Source organism: Haliotis cracherodii, unplaced genomic scaffold, assembly GCF_022045235.1.
Source record: "Haliotis cracherodii isolate W230 unplaced genomic scaffold, xgHalCrac1.p SCAF_7, whole genome shotgun sequence".
NCBI classification, from domain to species: domain Eukaryota; kingdom Metazoa; phylum Mollusca; class Gastropoda; order Lepetellida; family Haliotidae; genus Haliotis; species Haliotis cracherodii.
The window spans coordinates 35,972,210-35,999,318 of record NW_027266330.1 but is presented as its reverse complement, the minus strand read 5'-3'; the positions used below and the strand labels follow the sequence as shown (position 1 = coordinate 35,999,318).

Sequence of the window (27,109 nt, the reverse complement as noted above, 5' to 3'; positions counted from 1 at the left end):
CACGCTGCAGTTCGTTGTAGAGCGGGTGCCAGTTTGGCGGAATTAGCGGTTGTATTCTCGCTCCACCATCACAGATGAGCTTTCGAATTCGCAAAACCAAATTTTTCCTACGGGTAAATTTAAGGGTAGCAATTTTGTGTGTGCCGACTTAAGAGGCGAATAACTGGAACGGGCGGTTGATGCAAATCATCGTAGCCCACATGCATGGAATGATGCTCATGATGTCAATCACAGGATAGTCTGGTCCAGACTACCTGGAGTGAAAACAAATAAAAAGCTCTCTCTCTCTCTCTCTCTCTCTCTCTCTCTCTCTCTCTCTCTCTCTCTCTCTCTCTCTCTCTCTCTCTCTCTCTCTCTCTCTCTCTCTCTCTCTCTCTCGTTTGTCTTGCACAGACTCCATTAGGACGCCGTGATAAACTTTATTACCGCAACAACAACAATTACTACTACTACAACCATAACTACTATCAATATATGTACTACTATCGTAAACAATCATTTCATATGACTCACAATTCAACACAAAAAAACGTAGCATTGTGTGCAAAAATTGCAAGTTTAATTCTTAAAATGTTAAATCAATGATAAACAAAAAGGGTGAAAAGTACACAGGAAGCAACGGGCGATCAACAAGATGGATTATCTCCCCTTGCTAACAATTTAACCAATTTTACAACAAAAACACCATATACAGTTTAATTCCTTTCAGTATATCAAAGCAGCGTTACCACGATAACATTCCTGTTGTTAGCCGGGCACTTCCTGTGTTGTTGTGAGGATCGCGTGGTTACTATGGTGACGGCGTTGCATAGTAATTTAAATGAAGCCAACGGAGCACTACACAAATACCTAGCCTTCACACGCCGTCCCCGAGTTCGTTGTCATAGAGACAGACTAGTTTGGATTGTGAAAATGAATACCCCCGAATCGTCAACATCTTGACGAAACGTAGATCACCTGAGCTGAATACAAACAGAAATCTAGGATTAACAGCCAGACAAGGACTACCCAAACGTAAATTGCTATAGAAACATGAACGATTGTCTTAAAATGGAAAAACGTATTGCGTTGCATAATACGAGTTACCTTCTCTGAATATTGTACAAGTGTTCATTCGTCGAAATTGTCTAGTGTACAGCGACCATTGCTTAACTGAACTAGCGACATAAAACAATGATAAAAAGATAGGAAAAACACAAATGAAAACAGTATTACTGCTAGGGCGTAAGTATTTTGTCTGACTGGTACATGGAATTCATTAAAAAATATAAGAAAGTTAATTTCATTCTCCGTTAGGAGTCTATTTTTTAATTTTTTTTACCAATTCGGCAGATCCATAAACCAACGACTAAAAAGTGTGTCCTTTACATTAACACGTTTATGTTATTATTAAATCGTGTTCATTCATAAAGAGGAAGAATAACTTTGGAATTTGATGTTCTCAATTGTTTTAAACCATAACAGAAAATGAATACTTCATCAGAACTATTTTATACATTATAGACACATTCACAAACTGGGCTCCGTCTTTACATTTTATTAGAACTGGATCCGGCTTACATGTATGTCGTTCGGGGGTGTACGCGTCTCCCGCAATCGCTATACAGAGTGACCATAAGTCTCTACATAGACATTCGTTCACAACACGGCATCCATTAATAGGGAAGTCATCAATCTCGGAGTTTTTGTTGAGTGAGTTTCTGTGAATGAGTTTTGGTTTAACCCCACATTGAACAGTATGTCAGTCACGCGGCGTCCGCTTAAATGGGAGAAAACCAGAAGTAATGCAAGACGTTTACCACTTTGGTGAAACCCACCAGCACGAATATGATGCTGACAAACCTAGAAACCGGGATTCGAACCCACGCAATAAGTTTCTGCCATGCCTGTTGTGCCCATGAAGTAAGAAATAGAGGATATTGCATGTGTCGAGTGAAATATCATGTTTAAGTCAAAATTACCAAAGAATATCTAGGGCCACGAGCATTCTTTATCATACAAGATATGTTTTTAAACAAAATCAACTTAAACAAAAATTATTCGTGAAATTTACGAGACAGCTGTTGGAAGCGAAAGGTCAAGTAATAAAAATGTTGCTTTGCGAAACGAAGTCTCGACTGACGAGTTAAATGTGAAATTTACAGTTTATAACGAAACATTTTCAAGAGAATAACACAGGACAAGAAGCGACATTAACTCAATAAATGACCATCTGTCATAAATTTGTCTTGTCAATGAGGAACTAACGTCAAAAAGAAGTCAAAGGGTTGTGTACGGGCTGGGCATTTACGATAAAGGGAGACAATTTGCGGGGCGAGACCTCTTGAACTCAGTCTTTCACACTGAAGTATATAATAAATAAAGATCGTAAATATTGTTCGGCGACATAGTATACATATCTATTTATGCGATGGCGATAGTATGCAGGAGTATTACTGTAAAATCTCAATAAAACAACCCAAATTATCTGATGAGTTGCCACGTGCTCTGGTTTGTGTTTGTTTTTTCAGTTCGGTTCGATTCTTTGTAGTTTTTGGAATATGGCAGGAATTATTAGAGGTAGGATATTTCAATAGGCGAACTGGGCAGTCTCTAAAACTAAGCCCCATATATTTTGTATATACATACAGCTTTCTGCACATGCGAAACCGTTAGATGCCTGGCCGGGTTTTTAAGCGCACGCGTCAATGATATAAGCAACCAGTTTACTTCACATCAGCACTAGCAAGCACTGACCTACTTTTACAGAACGCGGTCGATTGATGATATCCCATTATGACTTTCCGCCTACATCTTACTCAACACACACTCCGGCCTCGCATCATATAGCCGACAGGCAGTCACCAGCATCTTACTGGTACAGAGGCAACTATCGATCCACGTGTACGAGCGGCCAGGTGAATATCGCCCGGATGTCGTCACGATCGACCGGACTCCACTGCTCGTATAGTTGTACAGCCTTCGAATTTCACGCTAGTCCGCTAGCCCGAAACTAATAAATTATGCTAAGGACAAGTAAATATCCAATGATGGTATTCATCAACCAGTAGCATGTGAGCGCTGTCATTCTCAACCAGTTCTCAATGTTTCAATTTTGGAAAAAAACAACCTGAATGAAACACCTGTAAACATCGGAGACATTTTTGTCTCCTTCAAGCAGGACTATAGCTACAAACTCTGAGGACTAGTCAAATAAAGTCCATTGGAGTGGTGTTATAAAAACGAATTTCTGAGACTGAATACATACACTCACAATAATATCATGGACCCAAGAATTAGTTTGGGAGCAAAACAAGAATGAGTGTTCCTAAAACTATCTACTTTTATTGTCGATGTTACGTTTGCTCTAACTCAATACGACACTGAGACAACTGTTAGAATGTTGATTTTTTATGGATAAAACTTGTATATAGAGCATTATACATACACCGTAAATTTGGGCTAAAATTGCCTATATGTATCTTTGGCTGTTATCCGTGGAAAACGCTTGCTGTAAATTATTTCGAAGACAAAAAACGCAGTTCGTTGTTGGATTATCTATCAACAAGTAAGACCACACATTTGCGATCGTTGAAGTACTAGGGTTGACACGTTTCTTTTACTTTTCCTATGCAAAGACGTTTACAATTTTTAACATAAGTATCTTTCTTATTGGAAATTCAAAATCCATGACAATGGATAGTGTTACCTATATTAAAATCATAATCTTTCGAATTCAGTATAACCACATCTATACCAGGGGTGTTGAGATAAACTATGAAAATTTGTTGGGTTTTATTAATTTCTTTAAACTATTCCTGGACAAGGAGTTAATACAAAAATGCGTCAAGAACATCTGACATTTTATCTTGCCACAGTGTTAAAGATGGCTTTCCCTCAGCTACAATGCACCCCAGCACTTTTGAATCGGGTTGTTCAAACATCACTTTACTGGTCTCCAGCCGCGCGAGTTATCAGTAAGCAAGATGAGCGGATCATATTTACATAGACTATCACCAGAGCTCCAGATAAGCTGCGTATCTACGTACAATACGCAAATATATGAAACTTTTCACGATATTTTTAGCTGCTTGCGTACAAATACACAAAAACAATTTCGAACCCGGATAGTTGAAAAAGAAATGTTTTTTTGCAATATTCCTGCATTATCACGACAGTATCAGGTAGATTGTGCCAAAAATCAATAATATCAAGGAGACTATACACAGATTATATACTCCCTGATTAAATTAACACTACCACAGTGTTTAATGAATACCAGCGCACTCCATTTAGTCAATATATAGTGTTGTGAGCTTATGTGACACATGACACATTTAGGGCCGCACACAAACGGATGCAAACTGGTAGAGCCCCTGAAGAAAACATTTTTAGCAGAATCGTTGATTACCGTAGGAAGTAATAATATACTGAATACCCAAATAAAAATATAAATACCCAAATGAGAAGGATTACGTGAGAGTAAACATTATCTGGAGCACTGGTATGGGTCCTATTTACACACTGGGTATGAGATCGATATGGCCTCTTGTTTGTTAAAAATTTGGTTTGCGGGGTTGGGTTGAGGTTTTTTTGCCAAAAAGGAGTCTGTAGTAATGATAAAAATAACATTCAAATTTGTTCTCTCAGTCACCTAATAAAAAGATGTTTATCCGATTAAAATAATTGATAACAAAACAATTTAAAGGAAAGATTTCCTTCCCTTTCTATATTGACCCACTTTGAAGGTTTTTTGTAATATTATAAATAAAACTGAAATTAGGTAACAGACTGAACGTGGAAAGAAGACACGCTTCTCCCAATAAAAGCTTTTCCCCATTTGGCAATTTTTGAGTGGGCTGATTCGTAAACCAAGTTGGAAAAACCTATGTTATAAGTGGAGAGAACCCTCCTTAACACAGGCCCGTGTGTACAGTTGATACGGACTCTCTGTAACATGTACTCAGAACAAAATACATTATTGCAAAATCACTTCCGGGACATACATAGGTATATAATAAATAACATAGGTGTCAAAACACGACACAAACAACAGAGCAAAAAGGACACAACATATTAATATCTGATGGAAAAAAATACTATTACTAAATACGTTGGAATGACTAGAAGGTGTGGATTTCAATATTATGGCTATCGTTGGACGTGTCGGATTTCTTTGAACACATTTCGACATGTCCAACTATTTCAAAAAAATTAAATATCGGTCTGCTTGAGCAATGTTTTGCCTTATAAATTTAATCATCAAGAATAGTAGAGTAGGTTTTACACAAATAATACTATCCCAGCCATTTCATGTTGGGGGACTCCAAAACTGGCTTCACCAATTGTATACAAACTGGCTCCTGGGGGTGACGATCTGTCCTCTGACCAGTCGATTCTTCAACCATCCCTAGGCTTTAACAAGACAGCCGGTATTAAAATTTCACACTGAAATATGACATTATCTTAATGACTAATAAATGTTGTCTTCAGCTTTGAATAAACAAATACGAAGAACTGTAAATTATCAGGAAACAAACGATTGAGGTGTCAAAGAAAACCTCTACAAAATAACAATATTTAAAAAAATCGAATAACAGTTGCTAGGGACTAGTTGTAAACATGTACTTTGGCATGGTCATCAACGATGTGTTGTTTGCAATACTTGACAAACATCCTCATGAACGAAGCTAGAATGGGGTCGTTACGTATATGAACCAGACCTGGAAACGCCTTTCGGTAGAAGCGCGTGGCCTCCTCTAGGTGGTAGTGTGGAATCTTGGGGAACAAATGGTGAATTTGGTGGGTGCCGATGTTGTGGATGATGTTGTGGCACCATCCGTAGTCACGGTCAATGGAGCTGACCTGACCCCTCACGTTGTCCCAGACGCCGTCAACATACCACGGCACTTGCTCCTCCGTGTGGTGCAGGAACGTGACGATGACGAGGAAGGACGCGAACACAAATACGGGGACTCCATAATAGTATAACACATGACCGAAACCCATGACCTGAGCGTAGGACAAGACCCCGACACTCCACATGAAGAGATAGGCAAGGGAGATAACCACTCCCAACACGTGACGCGTGAAGATTGGATCGCGGGGGTTGAAGTGTTTTGTTGTGCGGTGTTTGTATCCTAACACAAGGTACATAAACCACCCGAGTCCAAGACCGAATCCTGGAAGGAAGGCACGGCCATTGTCAGACTTTTCCCGAAGTGGGAAGAAAATTTCATCCTTGTCGATATTGCCTGTGTTTTTGTGATGGACACGGTGGGACACCTTCCAACTGTAGTAGGGCGTCATGACGAAGCTGTGGAGGAACACGCCGACTGTATCGTTGAGGAGGTCGTTGTTGGAGAAGGAGCCGTGTCCACAGTCGTGGCCCACAACGAAGATTGCCATAAACAAAGTGCCCTGAAGAAGCCAATACACTGGCGTTAGGGCCAGACACAGAGACGTCGGGGCGAAATACCACATGGCCATAGCGGCCAGATAGAGAGCAAGAACAAGTACGAGGTCTTTCGCGGCATAATACAAAGACGTTGGAATTGATGCTTCAAAACAGTGGTTTGGAATCTGACGTTTGATCTCTATTATCGAAGGAAATGTTTTGGTGGCTAGATCATCTGTGGACGAAATTGTCGCCGTACCGGAAGTCGTCTGCCTCTGAGCCATTTTTCGAGTCTGCGCAGTCACCACACGCAATTCAAATGTATCCAAACGTTCTGTTAGTCAGACCTGGAAGAAAACAAAGAGAAATGTTAAACTTCTAAAGACAAGAACGACCGCAAAACACAACCTGGTACTGACAGTGACTACATTGCTATGACACATCAGTAAAGAAAGTATTAGAGACAAAGGAACGCTTACCTACCACAGCATCAACATAGACGTACATTGGGAATATCACATATTCCGAATCTCAGACACTGGTGTGATCATTCACACTATTGGAAATACCCCAGTCTTTTCACTATCAGTGTGAACGCGAGGCAGGTGGCTACCTAATGAAATAGGTCAATACATTAAGAATATATTTTAGTGCGCGATCAATTGACACGTGCTTTGTTGAAAAGGGTTCGGCTATGGATGTAAGCTATTTGTCTTCAACAACTCTCTAAACAAACATCAATCCGTTATCTCAATTAATACAGAACATTTATCTCAGACAACCGCTTGTCCAAGCTGATCAAGCCCCGGGGGTGTAAATTCGCCTGTAGCACGAAATACTGTTCCCGACTGATTTTCACTACAATTGTATAGTTACACATTTACAGTGCATATAACTGGTGAATATAGAGCTGATATTTTCTGTCGCTTTGGGTTTTCGAAGCATCAAATGTTGAAATCTAACAAATCACCAATATAGAAGCACCAAATAGCTAAACAATCAATGTAGATTAATCATTTTTCATTACTTTACATCTTTGGAAGGATGGTCAGTGTTCAACACGTTTAACTTGCTAAGAAAATTTAACCCACGCGCCCACACTATCTTCGGGGAGTAAAATTAATTAATATTCAGGCGAGTGTTATTTAGTAAAAAAAGGGCCACTGACGTTGCCTTGTACCACATAATATCGGGTTTATAATTTTTTGGGGAGACTGGAGGTTCTCTTAAATGACAGTCAGCACTCTTCCAGCTACATAACGGCGGTCTATAAATTATCGAATAATTTATTTTTTATTTTTTATTTTTTTAAAATTGAAAATATGTATTAGTCGGCTCTTATGGGCAGTGATATTGTTGTCAGCCACGGAATCAGCGCTGGGTAATATTAATAAAATATATGTGTGGTAGAGCATAACACGTTTCAATCCAGAAATAAGACACTTCGCGTTTCTTTGTTTTGTTGGGTTGTTTTTTTCACGCAAAGTACTATAACATATGCCAAACTGGACTAGCCCTAGCCCTAGAAACTCTCAGAGTCAAGCTGCCGAAAACGTTCCCCTAACTTATTCTCCACGAACAACGTAACTTTCGTTTATTAACCTCACCTGATGTTTGATCAGAGGGCTGTCCACTAGCCGGCTTGCCACAACGGAGTCACCATGACAACCCCCGAAAAAGCACTCTATTAGAACCGAAAACGGATTTATAAATAATGTTTGAGGCTAGACACTTCTTGTGAAAGACTCGTTGATGTTGAAGGTTTGTCAAAAAGAAGGTGATCTTATCATTTTCGTTCACACTAAATCTTTCATTAAATCTGTGTTTGAACCTGAGAAATATTTAACAGTAAATGAAATATCCCTTCTGCGAGCTATTTGTAAGTTTAGAATCCCTTTACATAATATGTTTGAAAATACAAAATGTGAGGAAGAAGATAGACTATTCAAATATTATTTGTACATATTGTAAATTGGGGTTTATTGATGGCAGGTTTCATCATTGTTTCATATTGTCCCCTTTAACCAAAATGATGTGCGATTCTACCAAAAGTGGCAATTAAGACATATGCTTTGATCACAAAAGGGGTTAATAAATATATTAATTTTGGTTTCACTTTTGGCAGCTATGTTAATTAAGCTGTATTAATAAATACTCATCAGCGATGTTTGCACCACATTAAAAGACAATAAGTGATTAATATATGAAATCCACATTAAATGTCCTTTCCACAACATATCGATAGGCATAATGAATACCATAAATCTCATTTTGTTAGAATTAATCACATCATCGATTCTCATTTGGATAGTCACGCCGTACCCATAACGTTAATCGTTATTCGTTAGATCCAAAACACCTATACGATTTGGCGGGTACCAGTGTGGCATCCAGAACATAGAATACCGGACATCATATTGGTATGGAATGTGCACCTGGCCAAATATTGGTATAGTTATCGTAGCGGTAAGAGCTAAGACCCCATTGTGGTCTGATATTTTCATTTGTGTGAATCGTTGCAAACAGGCCGACAAGAATGTATAATACCGGACACCTTCAGCCAATATTTAACAATACAAAAGCAAGCGGGGTCATTTTTCTGCTTATTTTGAGCTTTATCGCTCTATTTTTCAAATAGTGATGCTGTCGGGTGCGGCTTTATTAGTAGCATCAAACAAACATGGCGGACAGGTGTCCGGTATAATGCATATGTTGCGAGAAATCTAGTCTTAGCGCTTCGATCGTTTTATGGCCCCGTGGCCTTCAAAATCAACACTTCCTACCATGATCGCCCATACAATCCCTAACTCACCCGTCTCTCAAATACCAAGTATAATTATCAAATATTCCAGTTATAATACATGCGTTTCACCTCATAATACGAAATATTGACAGCCATTTTGGGTTTATAAAGGGAAACCACTCTAACTGTCAGTAAAGATCGTTACCGATTATTTGAAGTACGACGCAGCTAGTTCGACCCCAACTGTGCCATAATATTATTTTTCGTATTATTTTATGTTGGATCTGACCATATTTTAGTTATTGCTTAATGATAAATGAAACATGTATCAATTCTAACCACTTTTGTATTGACCACAAGGCAGTCTTTGCGCTATAACTGCCGTCCACGGGGTTCACGGGTAAGGTGACATGGGGTATAAAGTAGGGTTCAAGATAAAAACTGTGCGTGCGTGCTTGCGTGCGTGTGTTTGTTGTTTACCCCGCACTCAGCAACATTCCAGCCCAGGGTTCATACAGATCGTTGGACTCTACGCACTTTTCAAGGAAGAACATTTGTTTTCAAGGACCACTTCTATTCACCCACAATTACTTCCTGAAAGCGCGATTGCACACAAGTAGGTGATGTTTTCCACTTTAAACTGAGATTTAGCAATAAAACCATTTAAACTTAACACCAACACAAAGTACTGAAGCTAACATTACGCCCTGATTATGTCACGGATCGAGGGGAGGGGAGAGGGGGGGGGGGGGGGGGGGGGGGGGGGGGGTGATGTAACATGATACGTGTTTCGTGTTCAGGAAGAATGAGGCTCAACTGCCGCTCACGTTAACGTCAATTTAAACTATATTTAGTAATACAATGCGCAAAGAAATTAACGCACTTAATCCACAATAGACGGAAGACATTCTTTCCTTTTCATGTTGTAATCGCCAGGAAGTAAACAGGGACCATCGGTTTTATTGCCATCTGCAAATAATCTAAAAGTTTAAAGCACTCCTATTGTTTAGCGAAATTATTGAAACGAATGATTGAATCTGAACCTAATTACTACATTATATCAATCTTACAACAAGAAAATAGGTGACAAATAAACCACAACAGAAATCGCATTCACCCGACTCCGGGCGGCTTCGTTAATCGGTTTGTTGACTGAGACAACTGAGTGTGACGAGATACTCGGCTACCGTCTGTAAGGACAGCGGAAATAGACGTTGATGCAATAACTGATTAGTTACCGCATGGTCTATGAAGATTTCGATATTCCAAAGGGTGCATGTTAATTAATAATTTCAACATAAACAGACAAAACAAACCGTGGAGGCTTATCGGGTTGACATTATCCTAACGGTTCCTGCTTCAACAAAAGTACCCCGCAGTGAAAGCGTGGTAAGATTTCTGATTGCGTTGGTGATAAGATCCCAAATTTATTTTGATCCCATTTCTATATTTCATAACTTGGTATTCACATCTATCAATATTGTTCATAGATAGATAGTAATAAATACAAAAATATGCCATGAGACAGCTTTGAGGCCGAACACATATTTTTCCATTGCAACGTTATCGTAAACTTTTATCGGACGCTAGTCTGTCTTACAGACCCTGATACAAATATATAACAAATACAGCCCATGCAAGTCTATAATGTTTGGCAAGTCTAGATTACTGCAGTATCAGGGAGTATACTGAGAGTCACTGGGATCCCTTTTATTATATTTTTATTAAGATAACTGAACAACTGTTTTTTCTGTACGATATGTTCATTTCCGAGACTAGATGTTAGTCTAATCGGACGCAAATTGAACTACTGTCAAACTAAATGTGTATGTACATCTGTATACTCTTCAGTGTATATCAATACAATACGCAGTGTATTAATTTGCAACAATGAAGTTCACTTCATATACTCAAAACAGAAACAACCTTTTCGGGCAACTAAATTGAATATTATCACGACACTCTTGTCATCCCTGCTTCATGGCGTAACCCGACACCTTTGTAGTTGTCGTTATTCATCTTATTCTCAGTTAATGAATTTATTACCGGTTTTATTAGTGGAAGCACTAATCAGTCGTTCAGATCATCTGACAACGTTTAAGCCACGTGCACGACATATGTCCTACCCATACTTCCATGCGGCCATCATGGTACCTCTGCCAGAGGCCAGGGTCATGTGACGTTTCATCACATCTTACACGGTCCATTCAGGATATTGCATATGTGTTTGATCTGTTTCATTTTGACGAGTCTACACATCTAGATAAACAAATGTCATAGAATGGGTACCTTTCATGGGGAAATATCCTAAAATGTGAAAAACTATTTCCATTCGCGTAGTTATCCTTTGTTTACATTGGTTGTTCGGCTCCACGTGCTGTTATCGAAGCCCTACTGAGAGCTAGCCATACTTTGATGTATAAATATATTTTATCATGCACGCCACTGTCGCAGTTGTAGTGGCATATCTATATCATTATGCAAAACGGTATGTAAAGCGCCCCAAAAGGATTGTGTTAGGCTAGTAATTTCTGATTTCAGAATAAGCGCGTTTGTTTACAAACAAGAGAAAAGTCCGATGCTAGATATCCGGCTCAAAGCACATCATTATGACCCGGGCCAATGAATAAGTGTGCTCTCGATTTTCATTCTCAGCTCCCTGGGGATTATACGTGAGGCGCTAGAAGGTTAACAGTCACATTACCATCTCACCCTACCGGGTACCTATTCACTGCTGGGTGAACAGAGGCACATTTCGAACAAAGTCACTTCCCTAAGGAGACGCCACATGTGCTACATGTGCTTCAGTGTGGGGCAGGACCGAAGCCCAAGAAACTGTCAGGAGCCACTGCTGCCGAATGCGATCACCCATCCATCTACTGTACGTGACCAGGATTGCGGATTTGTGACCTGCGCGCTGTGCACATAATGCTCTATGATCCGCTATATAATCACGCACGCACACGCACACGCACACGCACACGCACACCCTACATGCCATCTCGCTGTCATCTCGCAGTGTTATAAATCATAGGTTTATGGTATGTACATGAACACTGACAAAATTGCTATAGTTACCATTTTCCCATTTCCTGTATTAAATGTTATTTATCACTATCGGTTTCTCAGGTGTGCTGACGCGTGTTCTAACCTCTGATTGTTGGGTGTGTTCGATTACCCTAATGGAATGGAGATTGAACTGTGATGTTTTCCCTAACGGGGCCACTGGAAATGTGCAATTTTTCAGCTATTTGCATCAGCAATTGCAGTTACAGGCTCAAAATCATAACGAAAATAAAAGGTAAGACCTAATCATGAGATCTAAAACCAACTATGAGCGATGTTTTGTCTTTTTATCTCAAGTTTTGGTCAAAAATATTTTTGAAAAACGGTATCTAACACAATCATGTGTATAAGCTTCGCTATACATTCAGTGATGTTATAAAACCAATATCTAGGTCTAGCTCTCTCTCTCTCTCTCTCTGAAAGGAATTCCGAAGGTGATGAATTCATCTAAAAGCGACTGAACACACTTACACGGCAATATCTTCCGTCTCTTCACCAAGCAGACATGCTCGATGTGAACGTCGTAACAATATTGTGTATTAAAGGATGACGGTTTCATATGAATCTTACATCTCTTCAACAATGATTACAAACACGCCTTTAAAACAAAGTACGATACCGTCTTGGTAGGGAGTGGGCGCACACGTTGTTACAGTACCTGATGATGTAGATCTCCCCTAGGGCTGGGACGACTCCAAATCTACTACCCTGGTACCCACCCCCACACATATTTTGGCTAAAGTGTACACGCTGAAGCACATTAATATCAATATATATTTCATCTAGTATATGAGAGTACACATTAGAACCCTTAAATCAACATTGATATGTACCGTTCCACTGTGCGTAATATTTGACAAAAAGATCGATAGCAGTAAAGCCAGCGAAATGTTTAGAGTGTTTAAGGCACCAAACAAGGGTTTTACGGATTGTATCGATATCCATGTTAGGAATCGAACAACACTTTACAACTATCCCAAAGTTACCCAGTCTTAGAAACGAATTACAGAATCGTGAGTTGTTTTCTCGATCCCGCCAAAGACATTTTAACAGCAACTTGATGATTAGGCCTAATGGTTCATGCACTTGCTCGTCACGCCTTAACTTGGAGACATACCATGCCGCTGTTTAACATGAATATCTCACTCAAACACAGTATACTGACTCCGAGTCGGCAAGTCCTTGTTTTAGCCCCTAAATGCCGAGCGCCAGACAGGGTAACAACAAGTACCATCTTTGAATGTTTTTTGGTATGACGCGGCCGGGAATGGAACCCCGGACCTTCCGCTCTCCGGGCGGACGCTCTACCTCTAGACCACGGATAAATTTAGTATAAACCTGCTGTGCAATTTCAAAACTGTCTGTATAAATGCTAATCTCCAGGTGATGGTGTTGCCATTACGCAACCCCATTGTGTAGTCCGTCATTACGTCAGGCGTATTATCCTTCCTATTTTAGACGAGCGAGTTAATCATAATGGGCTTACAATGAATGAGCAAATAAGGCATTAACGATCGATTCTCCATGGGATGTGGCAGAACAAATTCTAATCACAATTACCGATCGTTAATTTATCCTGGCGGCAAGTACTCGATTCTGATTTGGTATTTAGAGGTATCAAATTTCAATAACATGCCTGTTTCAACAGGTGTGTGAGTGCATCGAGTGTATCGAGTACATCACGACAACAGCAGGTATGCGCAGTTGTTATCATAAGGAGCGTTCCAGTCAGCGAGTTGAACCGTGTATAAGTTATGTTCGGCGTGTTAGGTTGATGTGGGAGGAAAGTCCTAAGTGGTGCAATTAGCAGTTAATGATTACGTATTAAATAGGGACAGTGTCCCAGTTTCATAAATGGCATAATTATAGCGTCAACAACTAGACTGTAAATGAGCTTCATACGGTGGCGCAAAGTTCGCCTTTACAGATCACCCTGCTCCTTGGTACGGAGCCCAGTCTATGTCTGGACGTTGTAGTTCCCAGCTTGTTCCCTACTTGTTCCCTGCTTGTTCCCAGCTTGTTCCCTAGTTGTTCCCTGCTTGTTCCCAGCTTGTTCCCTACTTGTTCCCTGCTTGTTCCCAGCTTGTTCCCTGCTTGTTTCCTACTTGTTCCCTGCCTGTTCCCTGCTTGTTCCCTGCTTGTTCCCTACTTGTTCCCAGCTTGTTCCCTGCTTGTTCCCTGATTGTTCCCTGATTGTTCCCTGATTGTTCCCAGCTTGTTCCCTACTTGTTCCCTACTTGTTCCCAGCTTGTTCCCTGCTTGTTCCCTGATTGTTCCCTGATTGTTCCCTGCTTGTTCCCAGCTTGTTCCCTACTTGTTCCCTGCTAGTTCCCAGCTTGTTCCCTACTTGTTCCCTGCTTGTTCCCAGCTTGTTCCCTACTTGTTCCCTGCCTGTTCCCAGCTTGTTCCCTACTTGTTCCCTACTTGTTCCCAGCTTGTTCCCTACTTGTTCCCTACTTGTTCCCAGCTTGTTCCCTGCTTGTTCCCTGATTGTTCCCTGATTGTTCCCTGCTTGTTCCCAGCTTGTTCCCTACTTGTTCCCTGCTTGTTCCCAGCTTGTTCCCTGCTTGTTCCCTGATTGTTCCCTGATTGTTCCCTGCTTGTTCCCAGCTTGTTCCCTGATTGTTCCCAGCTTGTTCCCTACTTGTTCCCTACTTGTTCCCAGCTTGTTCCCTGATTGTTCCCAGCTTGTTCCCTGCTTGTTCCCTGATTGTTCCCTGATTGTTCCCAGCTTGTTCCCTACTTGTTCCCTACTTGTTCCCAGCTTGTTCCCTGCTTGTTCCCTGATTGTTCCCTGCTTGTTCCCAGCTTGTTCCCTACTTGTTCCCTGCTAGTTCCCAGCTTGTTCCCTACTTGTTCCCTGCTTGTTCCCAGCTTGTTCCCTACTTGTTCCCTGCCTGTTCCCAGCTTGTTCCCTACTTGTTCCCAGCTTGTTCCCTGCTTGTTCCCTGATTGTTCCCTGCTTGTTCCCTACTTGTTCCCTACTTGTTCCCTGCTTGTTCCCTGCTTGTTCCCTGCCTGTTCCCTGATTGTTCCCAGCTTGTTCCCAGCTTGTTCCCTACTTGTTCCCTGCTTGTTCCCTGCTTGTTCCCTGCTTGTTCCCAGCTTGTTCCCAGCTTGTTCCCTGCTTGTTCCCTGCTTGTTCCCAGCTTGTTCCCTACTTGTTCCCTGCCTGTTCCCTGCCTGTTCCCTGCTTGTTCCCAGCTTGTTCCCTACTTGTTCCCTACTTGTTCCCTGCTTGTTCCCTACTTGTTCCCTGCCTGTTCCCTGCCTGTTCCCTGCTTGTTCCCAGCTTGTTACCTGCTTGTTCCCTGCTTGTTCCCTACTTGTTACCTGCTTGTTCCCTGCTTAGAATTGATACGTTGTCTTTTGTTTGTTTGTTTTTTAACGCCGCACACAATATAGCAGCTTTATGACGGCGGTCTTAAGATAATGGAGTCTGGACCAGACAATCCTGTGATTGACAGCATGAGCATCGATCTACGCAGTTTGGGATATGATTACATGCATCAACCGAATCACCGATCCTGACCACCCGATCCCGTTAGTCGCCACTTATGTTTGTTTGTTTGTTGTTTAACGCGGCACTAAGCAATATTCCAGCTATATGGCGGCGGTCTGTAAATAATCGAGTCTGGACCAGACAATCCAGTGATTGACATCATGAGCATCGATCCACACAATTGGGATCGATGACATGCATCGACCGTTAGTCGCCCCTTAGGACAAGCATAGTCGCTACTTAGGACAAGCACGGGTTGTTGAAGACCAATTCTACCCCGTATCTTTATGGATCTGATACAATGTATAAGTTTCAATGACTGTCAATTTGCCGAGGTCGCCTTAAAGTCCCTAGTTAACACCTGTTAGTTGGACGGCACCAGGGATCGATGCTGGGGTACATGCATTGTTAAAGAGCGTGTGTAAATAAATGTATGCCGTCGATGACGCAATGCCGTCGATGTGGATATCGACCACACAGACCCACATCGAGAGATGCACACGGGTTTATATAACCACATGTTCTCCATCGATGTTACCAAGGCGTTCTTTCACTTACAATGCCTGCATAGTGTTCGTATAACCATAGCGGTATAATTGGTATTAGTGGTAATGGCATCATCATCATCATCATCGTCACCACCACCACCACCATCATCATCATCATCATCATCGTCGTCGTCGTCATCATCACCACCACCACCACCATCATCATCATCATCATCATCATCATCATCGCCATCATCATCATCAACATCATCAACATCATCGCCGGTTTATCAGACGGTTTATTACTCGTTAACGTTAGATTTGCAAAGTCAGCAAAACATTGATAAAGCATTATTCGCCTTCCCCCTAACCCCTCTGAACAATAGAAGTGAGTTAGTGAGTGAGGTATAGAGTAGAACTTCAGTCATATTACGGCATGCTGGCTTAATGCAGGTTGAAAGCCCGAAAAGACGCAGGTCACAGTGTGGATATGGTGCTGACAAAACAAAATCAGAAGGAAAGTGAGGTGAGGTGAAATGTGGTCGCGTATACTACCCAAAACAAGTTAAAGAACAGCCACAATTGGAAGGCTGTGTGTTGCAATAACCACCAGCCATTTCTGATTAACTATAGTCATATGAAGAAATCTGATGTTCTCTTAACTTCTTTTGATTAGTATATGTTGTGCTAAGTGTTAATTTCACTCACTTTGACTTGTCAAATGAATTATTTCACTTAATGAAATTATACATTGACTCCACTTATACCAAAACACATTGACCTACACACGGCTAAAACACTTTACCAATGAGACAACACAAACGGTATTTCTCTATGATGGTTGAAGGAGAGCTTCCTACTTTAACGGGAAGTTTTGCTGTTTGCGAATGTGAGCTGTGATACGGTACTCTACTCCCACCAAGTCCAGCTCTTGTTATCAAAGGGTTTGTGATAGTCAAATTACGTCAACTGGTACATCTCGCGCGCATATACAGCTCCATCTGCCCCGTTAGCCTCATTCTGAGATGGTCCCAGCGGGAGAGCAGGGTCAGTGAAGGGAAATAATAGGCACACATTATACTGTCTGAACAGCCACTAAATAATCCCCAATAAACAGTTATTAACGAGCTACGAACAACGACATCGTATTATGAAAGAGTAACGCTAACGAATATGAAAGACATATGGGGTCAAAGTTCAATCTGATTGTAGAATGTGACTGTCTCACAGTCCCGGAACCATTATTTCCCCTTCGCCCCAGCCCTTACTGTAATGCTGTAGCTCTAATTGAAGCAAGTCTAGATTTTCCACAGGTTCTGAATCTCCCATCTCACTAAGACTCATTTTCAGTTTGAATAGAGTTGTTTGTTTCTACCCAAATTATATTTTCAGAGGCTAAGAGTAAGTCTACCGGTCCTTACCGTAATGCTATAATTCTAACCGAAGCAAGTCTAGATTCTCCTCAAGTTTAGAAACTCCAATCACATTGGGGCTCATTTTCAATTTAAATGTAGTTACTTGTTTTGATCAAAATAATATAATTTAAGAGACTAAGCGTAAGTCTATGTGTAACCCCGAAACTACTTTTCTGTGTATATTAATTTTGGTAATACTTTGCGTTTCTCTAATAACGTCATCTGTCTATCATTTTAATATTTTCAACGTGGCATTATGTGTGTGGTATATATGTATTAATTCAGTGTGGTTGAATAGTGATATATTAATGCAATAATCTCAGTAAATTGATTTGTTTCAAATGAGGTATTGTATTAGGTCCCGCTGAAATGACACCTGTGTACTATTGCTTGATTATGTATTGGGTATTATCAATACATTGTATTGCGGTATTCTATCTCGTCGTTTTAATAGTGCATTTGGTTTTGTTGCAGTAGGTTATTCAACGTTCATTGGTCGTGTGTGCGCGTCGCGATGTGCGTGTTTCAGGGAAGGCTGTGAGAGATGTGTGTAGATATGCGTGATGCGTGAAGATATGCGTGATGCGTCAAGATGTGCGTGATGTGAATAAGAGCCAGGAGATTGTGCGCGATGCGTAACAGGGCGCATAATGAGACCTAAGAGAGACAACAAGTAGAATGTGCGTGATGCGTGTAGATATGTGTGGTGTGTGACATGGCGTACAATGAGACCTAGGAGAGACAGGACGTAGTGTGTGCGTGATGCGTGTAGATATGCGTGGTGTGTGACATGGCGTATAATGAGACCTATGAGAAACAGGAAGTAGTATGTGCGTGATGCAATATTCCAGCTATATGACGGCGCTCTGTAAAGAATCGAATCTGGACCAGACAATCCAGTGACTGACATCATCAGCATCAATCCACGCAATTGGGATACGATGTCACGCATCAACCAAGTCAGCGAGCTTGACCAACCGGTCCCGTTAGTTGCCTCTTACGACAAGCAGAGTCGCCCTTCACGGCAAGCATGGGCTGCTGAAGACCTATTCTACCCCGGATCTTCACGGGTCGTTTCCGTAGTGACCTAATCAGAATGAGGACAATTGGCAGTCATGTGACCTATCACCTGTGGTGGTGTTTATTCAGAGTACGAACTTATTGTTTGCTTTTAACGGTGTTGAAGAATGACCTCTAGTTAATTATGATATAGAAAAGGGAGGGATGTAGATGTAGTTTGTAAAGCACAGAGTATCAGAATAAAATATGTCAGTATATCTACATGAAATGAGAAATACCATGACTACAACGTTCTCATGAAGGTAAACCAGAGACACAATATGCCGTTATCATCCATGTTCCTAAGAATATAAGACTAACATCTATATTCTGAAATAACCATATTTTACAGAAAAAACAGTTGTTAAACTAGTGTAATGATATATAAATTCATTTTCAGATACTGAGACTGCAGTAATCTAGACTTGCCAAACATTATAGACTTGCATGGGCTATATTGGATATATTTGCTTCAGGGTCTGAATGACAGACTAGAAGAATGTCAAACTAATACACCAGCGACACAATATGCCGTTATCTTTCATGTTCATGCTCTGAAACACTTTATCATTACCGCATACCTAATACTACTACTACGATGATGATGATGATGATGATGATGATGATGATGAAGTAGATTTATAAAGCCCCACATCCACACACTGAAGCATGTTAAAAGTACAACAGGAAGTTGATGAAATACAACAGCCATATACACATATCGTACAAAGAATAAGTTCTACCACCACCCACACACCCACACCCACACCCACACCCACACCCACACCACACCCCACCTCCTCCCCAAAACCACCAATAACGCTTGCCAATGCTAGTACTGCTATAGCACCTCCCTATGAAACCCTATTATCTACATGTACGGAAGAGTACCATGTATATTTGTATTACATCCATGTATTGCTTACAGCGCTGATAACGACCTGAGTGCAATCATGTTCTGTACTGTTCTTGCACTGAAGTCAGCCGACACGACAATACTTGTCAGTCAACCAACATGCTCATGTATACGCACCATCATGTTTCAGCATGAATGGGAAACACTTTGCACGGAAATATGTCTGACAGGAAACAACGAAACACCAAGCAGTTAAAGTAACGAACACCGTTATGGGTAAAATATTGCCAAAAAGCGACGCCACACGTGCTCACTGACTTGAAAACCCTTGCGTAACAACCAGAATCTCAGAACCAACAACCAACAAACCACAGACCCAAGATGGATACAGAGGCTGGCTGCATCCTTCCATTAAATCTCCAGATGATGACACAGACGGGACAATGACCTTCATCACACACAAAGAAAAGAGGGCGATTGATTTCAGCCCTGGATCCAAAATGGAGGTCAGTTATAGAGACACAGAAGAAGCAGAAAATCTCCCAGATGGCAAATAATACCTTGTATAAACAACAAAGAAAATCCAAACAATTTACGCACGCGCCTAAAGTGGGAACATACCTGCCTCACGATAACACGTCTCGCTTCCCCAAGCCATTGGCATGGCTGCTTAGTATGTCAGACTCCGTGATCCATCAGCACGCGTCATTTGGCCCCACCGTGTCTCCCCCTGTTGGTTTATTCACTGAGGGCACTTAGGGTGCAAATCAGCTGGTTATGAAACCACCAGTCTATAGATTATTCAAATAACTCACGTTTTTCATGTATCATGTACATCTATCGTAATAAATTTGTACGGCAAATTATGCTAAGCGGTCAGGTTATACAACAGATTGATAGGACATTAAAGATTTGCTTCTTTTGTTCCACGGTCGACTTTGGAATGAAAATGGAGAATGATTCATTGATTCATTGCGAGTAATTACCATCGCGCTCGTCTCTTCGTCGCCGGCATGATCTGACATATTTAATACCAACCGGCGCAATCGGTTTCACTTATGACTGAAAAGAGGTAAAAACGCGACCGAATTCGACAGATTTGAAACACTCGAACATATGTGGTATTAGGATCACTGAAGTTGAGTAGAAAAAGTACCTACCATCGTTGAGGCGATTCCTTTCCCTTTAAACCGGTAGCAGAAGCTTGCAGACGACACGGCGGCCATATTGATTCCGCTGGAATAGCAAGGCGCCTCTGCCTGTGATCGTGAGCGCGGGGCTGTTTCATATAGTCAAGCCGCTGCTGAACTAATTGATTCGCATTTACTGGAATTATGAAGGCAGGTTGGAAGCAACCAAGCACGCGTGATATGGAGAGAGTTTACGCAGTTCCTTCCACAGTTGTAATAATCGTCTGTATGATGTATGTTGTTTCAATGCGCAAGCGGTACAATACCTTCATCTGCAGCGTCTTAGACGGACGTCGACATCAGCATCTGCTCTGACGTAATCACACCATATATTTGTGAATATCGAACTCATATATTCCTCTGTGTGTTAAATCTGGAAATGTCGACAGCACGAGACAAAATGGATGCAAGAAAATCGATGTAAGAGAATTTGTTTTAGATTAAAGTGGGTAAGTGTAAAAAGGGGAGGGGTGTTTGTGTGTATGTGTGTGTTGGGTGGTTGGGGGGGGGGGGGAGGGGCTGGGGTGTGTGTGGGGGGGGGGGGGGGGGGGGGTGCGTCTCTTTATGCCTGACGTTCGACGTGGGGATATCTGCTGAGTCAGTAGTTTGTGGCCCCCATTGTCTCCATGGGCGCTAATCCTTCTTGTTAGGACGCATTTGTTCTCCCAGCCTTTGTCCGATACAAAAGCCATCTGGATATGGTGCGGTTATTGTTCTATGTTTATTTATTCCTATTTCACAATATGTTTATTCAGTATAGTGGTCATATGAACACACTTCAACTAAACCCGCAAACAGTTTTTTACATTGACTTATATAGATTTATATTTCTTCACGATAAAATGTATCATAGATATATTGTTCCACAACTCCCAACACAATGTATAGTACTTTAAGACAGCCCGATTGATAGATAATACGTCACGTATATATTTCTGCGATGTAATGGCTTTGTTTGGAATCACATTTCAATAAAAGTAACAAATAGCCCGCTGTGTCGAAGTCTGTCTTTATCCCCGACTTGTACAATGAACTGTTCTATTCATGCGATATAAGAAATAGCCCGCTGTGTCGAAGTCTGTCTTTATCTCCGACTTGTACAATAAACTTTTCTATTCATGCGATAAAAGAAATAGCCTGCTTTGTCGAAGTCTGTCTTTATCCCCGACTTGTACAATGAACTGTTCTATTCATGCGATATAAGAAACAGACTGCTGTGTCGAAGTCTGTCTTTATCCCCGACTTGTACAATGAACTGTTCTATTCATGCGATATAAAAAACAGCCCGCTGTGTCTAAGTCTGTCTTTATCCCCCGAAAACAGAATACGGCCATTTCGCTGTCATATATTGGGGGCTCAACACTGTTAGGTCAAGAAACAATACACATTATATAGTAAGTGAGTGAGTTAGGTTTAACGCAGCTTTTAACAGTCTTCCAATCACATCAAGTCGTGTCAGCTTAATGTGGGAGGAAAGCCCGAAGTGATGCAGGTCTCAGACGTTTACCACTTCGGTGAAACCCACGAGCACGGATATGGTGCTGACAAACCTAGAAACATAATCGGGGTGAACCGGGATTCGAACCCACAATCATAGGTTTCTGGCGTGCCTAAGGGACGCAACTCTGCACAGCGAATCGCGGCGCCTTAGACGACTGGGCCACCCGTGCCCCCTTATATAGTAAGAAGACCACTCATGTTACCAACACTACTGTAATATACGTATAAGCTTAACATATATATATGCTCAATGTACAAACCTTCCACTATTTTCTATCAAATCATGGACAGACACAAGTATGTTGTAGTGGACATCTCTTGTTAACTTCCTGTCACCATACAACGCTGTGTTCAGATGAAATCCCTCCATGCTGTAGAACATAGTGCTTCTAATGTTCCGATATGTAGGACACGCGAAGAGGAAGTGAAGTGAAAAATAAAAATAAAAAAAACGCACTGACAATATTTGAAATATGTCTTTCAACTCTATGACTATTGAGATCACTGCATTCAATTCTTAAACGAGCATGGACCATTTGACAATATCGACTACCCCAGTTTAAGTCAAATTATATACAATTTTCAGAAGTATCAACTGCCTTTTTAAAACCAGCGTACGTGCTGGAATTTTTCACATCATCTGGTATTTACCGAAACCTTTTAGGGACATTTGTGTTTTGTTTGTTTTTTCTTGAAATTTCAAGATACATACTAAGTTGAAATTTCAATATGCCGCAATAAAACTGGATATACTTTCAAACAATTGTTCAGAAAAAAACTTTGACTGAACTGAACTGAACTTTATTTACACTCAGGCCGCTATCAGCGGCATCAGAGGTACAAAATTATTTCAACACCATAATAATATAAATATAGAATATATACAAAACATCTTGGCCGAGCATGCATGCATATTTATACAGATTTACCATGGTAGCAATATATGTGAAATTCAGAAAGAGGGAGAGTTATTTGATAGGTTTAAACAATGACATGATGATTTTACAGAATTTGGACAGTTTTCTCAATGTTCCTAGTCGTGAATTATTGAAAAGTAAATTCATTTTATGCATATTGGGTTTATTGTAGTAGAATCTTGTAAAAAATGTTGTCTTTCGTTTTCTAAATATGGACAAATAAACAAATAATGGAATTCATCACCTATGTCAGATAATTTGCAAAGTTGGCATTTCCTTTCTGTTAAATGTATTTTACTCCATCTCCCATTATATTATAATTATGTTTATAATCAGTTTTTGATCCCCCAAATATTAATATTTTAGTTTTGGTAGTATTAACCTTAAGCCTCCAGTGTATACAATAATTATGAAATAATCTAACATATGTTTTAGATCATAAGCTTTTGTGGCCAAGAGCACTGCATCATCTGCGTACAGTAATACAAATAGTGTGACAATATGTTCTATTCGATCATAGAATTCATCTGGTTTCAGTTGGACACCTTTATAAAATCCTGTGCAAGAGATGCTTCGAGGTCATTTAAAAATATTGCAAACAAGACAGGCGACATGTCATCTCCTTGTCTTACTCCTGATTTACATGAAAAGAAACCTGTTAAATTACCATTACAGGAAACACATGATTTGATATTCTGGTACATATTATAAATAACGTTTCCATATATATTATTTCGTAATAGTTTGACAGAATGGCAGATTATGGCCTTTCTGCGTGCACGTGGGTACCTATCAAAAGACAATTAAGTTACTAAAATCCGTCCTATTAATCCCACATCTGTCGCTTAGTGTTGTTCTTTTGTACTCTGACCAGCTGATACCGACGTCTTCGATTGTAGTTAGAGGCATATGTGGACAACGCCGTGAACCACAATAGAGACACTCTCACGTTAGTCCCTACACCAGGCCACGCTGTCTTACACAGTTATCGATTAAACATCTCCCTTCTGTTTGTGGCCCCATCAGCAACACGCACTTGAACAGACTTAAAGCGGGGACGAGATCATTAGAACCTTACCCGTGAAATATGTCAATAACCTTCGATTCTGTAGTTCTAAGTGCAAGCTCTATCGAAAATTGTGTTTATATCTCCATCCTTTAGTTGTGAATACGCTCGTTGTAAACACATTGACATGTCAAGTTGACCTGGCGTTCACCGCCATCTTTTGTAGTGCAGGGTGTTGCCATGTATTGTAGTTACCTTTCTCCAGCTTGTACTCTTTTGATAAAAGACAGCTCTCCTATGCTGGAAAGGAAAGCCGGTACAGTGTTGGACAAAACAGGTCTCCCCTAACGTCGGGGTCGATAGAAATCGCGCAATTCCGATTGGAAATCTTAAATATGACGTTGGGTCTACTTACCAAAACATGCTGGCATAACCGGCTCTTGACTATCTACTGGTTATAAGTGAGTGAATGAGTATATCTTTACGCCGCCTTTAACAACATTCCAGCAATATCACTGCGGCGGACACCAGAAATGGGCTTCACACATTGTACCCATGTGGGGAACCGAACCCGGGTCTTCGGCGTGACGAGCGAACGCTTTGTCAACTAGGCTACCCCACCGTCCGGAGTTATAGGCTTGTTTCAGTTTGCCCTGTGGCTGACGTCATGAAGCTTTATGAAAGAGTGAGTGAGTATGGTTTTACGCCGCTTTAAGCAATATTCCAGCAATATCACGGCGGGGGACACCAGAAATGGGCTCCACACATTGTACCCATGTCGGGAATCGAACCCGGATCTTCGGCGTGACGATCGAACGCTTTAACCACTTGGCTACCCGACCGCCCCGCTTTATGAAAGACAACTGAAAGGCAACTACATATCACGGACATAGTATTTGTTTGTTTGTTTGTTTGTTGTTTAACGCGGCACTCAGCAATATTCCATCGTTATGACGGCGCGCCTGTCAATAATCGGATCAGACAATCCAGTGATTGAGATCAAGAGCATCGATCCACGCAATTGGGATACGTTGACATGCACCCACCAAGTCAGCGAGCCTGACCACCTGATCCCGTTAGTCGCCTCATGGGTTGCTGAAGACTTATTCTAACCCGGATTTTCACGGGTCCACGGACATAGTAAATTAGCATTTTTTCACTGTTTGAAGATCTACCACACGTTCGAGCTTTGTTGCCGAAACGGGGCGTCTTTGGTAAGGGAGATAACTCCGACCGGACTTGGGGAAGATAAGAGTCCTCGAGTATAAGTGACCAAGGGTTTAACGCCCCTTTAACAAGTATTTAAGTTCTATCGCGTCGTTTCAGATTGATGTGGAAAGCTGACGTGATGCAGGTCTTAGATGTTTACTACTTTGGTAAAACCCAGGACCACGTTTGGTGCCAACCAACATAGAAACTGTGCGAACCGGTATTCGAACCCACGATAGAAGATTTCTGGTGTGCCCAAGGGACACAACTCTATTCACTGAATTGCTGTATTCGTGTACCAGATTCAACTTTAATAATGTCACATTTATTTAATGCAATATCAAAAGACTGGATTGCCTCCTATTTAGTTAAATGGAATCGGAATGCGTTTTTCTCAATATTCCGTCCATTGCCTGACGCAGGATAGAGGTATTGGTTCAACACGACACGGATTTAGGTCGCTCCTGCTCTCTGATTGGTGGTTAGTGACCGTTTTGACCAATCAGATAACAGGGACGAGCGTATATTCCTGGCGTCGAAATTTGATGAACTCCTTAATGGAGACGTGGTAAGCCGGTATCCGATCGATTTTAAGCAGCAAATGACAAATATAGAACAAATGAAACACGTGGATCGATACCGGAGACTTTCACAAGGGTTTAGTGTGGTGTTGTGTGCTATGTTCATCATAGTTTATTCTAAAACGACAAATTCGATTTTTACGAGCGGACCAAGATGTCGGATGACGTATCTTGTCTGTTTGTGTACACGGGTCCGGGTGCTATAACGAATATTGCACCCCATTGTTACGCCTCTAAACACCCTTGTTTGCTGTGCATACTCGATGTCGTGAAGAAAAATGTATAGTGAAAAGTAAAGTAAAATGTTCGGCTCCACATTTCACATAAAAACAATGTAGCGTTTTGAAGCAATGACTACAATATCCTGTCTGTTACTCAACCCCCCGCCATCACCCCTAACAGATCCCCATCAACCATCGTCCCCACGCCACCCTCATCCCCAAATATTAAACGTTGGCTCCCTTACTTGCTTCAGGGACCACATTATTCAGGGGAATGAGTGAGTATACTATTACACCGCTTCTAACTATATTTTCGAGCAGAAATACGGCGGTGGTTACCAGAAATGTTTAGACACACCGTGACAAAGTGGGAAACGAACCCGGGTCTTCAAAGAAGGCTTTATCCACTAGGCTACTCCAACGCTCCGGTTTTACACGTGATTCAACATTTTAGTAGAAACTATGTCGAAGTTATAACTAGAATATAACCACCAAACTACGGGGCATGACGTCATTTTCGCCCAGAGGAAATATTTCGAATTCGAGGAGCTTATTCTGAATACTTACTTCCCCCATACAACCAACAACATCATCAAATCTTAACATCATGAATGGTAGATGACGTCAAATTGCAACGTTCTAATGAAGCAGTGTGATATTATATTGCTTCAACCTATTAACCATATTTGAGAAGAGCTAAAATCCGTATTTGCAAATATCAGAAAATTATCACAATATTTCAACACCATAACATAGCTGGAATATCGCTGAATACGGCGTTAAGCAACAAACAATATTCAAACCTGTACGAGTGTTATAACACTTCGGTACATATCTGCTTAGATTAGACTATACTATACATGTATGTGCGTCATATCTCACAGGCGAGAATCTACTTCATTTACTCTGTGTAATCTATCAAGATCGGAAGATGAAATAACAAATGAGAATTTCACAATACCTCCATGACGTAGCTTGTG

The 27,109-nt window shown here is 41.0% G+C and overlaps 2 protein-coding genes across 4 annotated transcripts; both read right to left on the bottom strand.

Moving 5' to 3' along the window:
* Window positions 1-403: 403 nt before the first annotated feature.
* Window positions 404-27,109, bottom strand: LOC139447169 (uncharacterized). 3 transcript variants are annotated; one of them, XM_071228370.1, is made up of 2 exons: window positions 27,091-27,109; window positions 404-6,723 (listed from the first exon to the last, which is right to left on the bottom strand). In XM_071228370.1, the coding sequence occupies exon 2, from the start codon at window positions 6,658-6,660 to the stop codon at window positions 5,590-5,592; it is 1,071 nt and encodes a 356-aa protein (XP_071084471.1). In that variant the 5' UTR covers window positions 6,661-6,723; window positions 27,091-27,109; the 3' UTR covers window positions 404-5,589. The 3 variants fall into 3 exon arrangements, with proteins under 3 accessions (XP_071084471.1, XP_071084470.1, XP_071084472.1); XM_071228369.1 differs by lacking the exon at window positions 27,091-27,109 and adding an exon at window positions 20,666-21,003; XM_071228371.1 differs by lacking the exon at window positions 27,091-27,109 and adding an exon at window positions 10,003-10,023.
* LOC139448840 (late embryogenesis abundant protein 1-like) lies at window positions 14,716-20,169 on the bottom strand. Its single transcript, XM_071230365.1, has 3 exons — window positions 20,127-20,169; window positions 15,171-15,529; window positions 14,716-15,012 (listed from the first exon to the last, which is right to left on the bottom strand). Exons 1-3 carry the CDS (start codon window positions 20,167-20,169, stop codon window positions 14,716-14,718), a joined length of 699 nt encoding a protein of 232 aa, XP_071086466.1.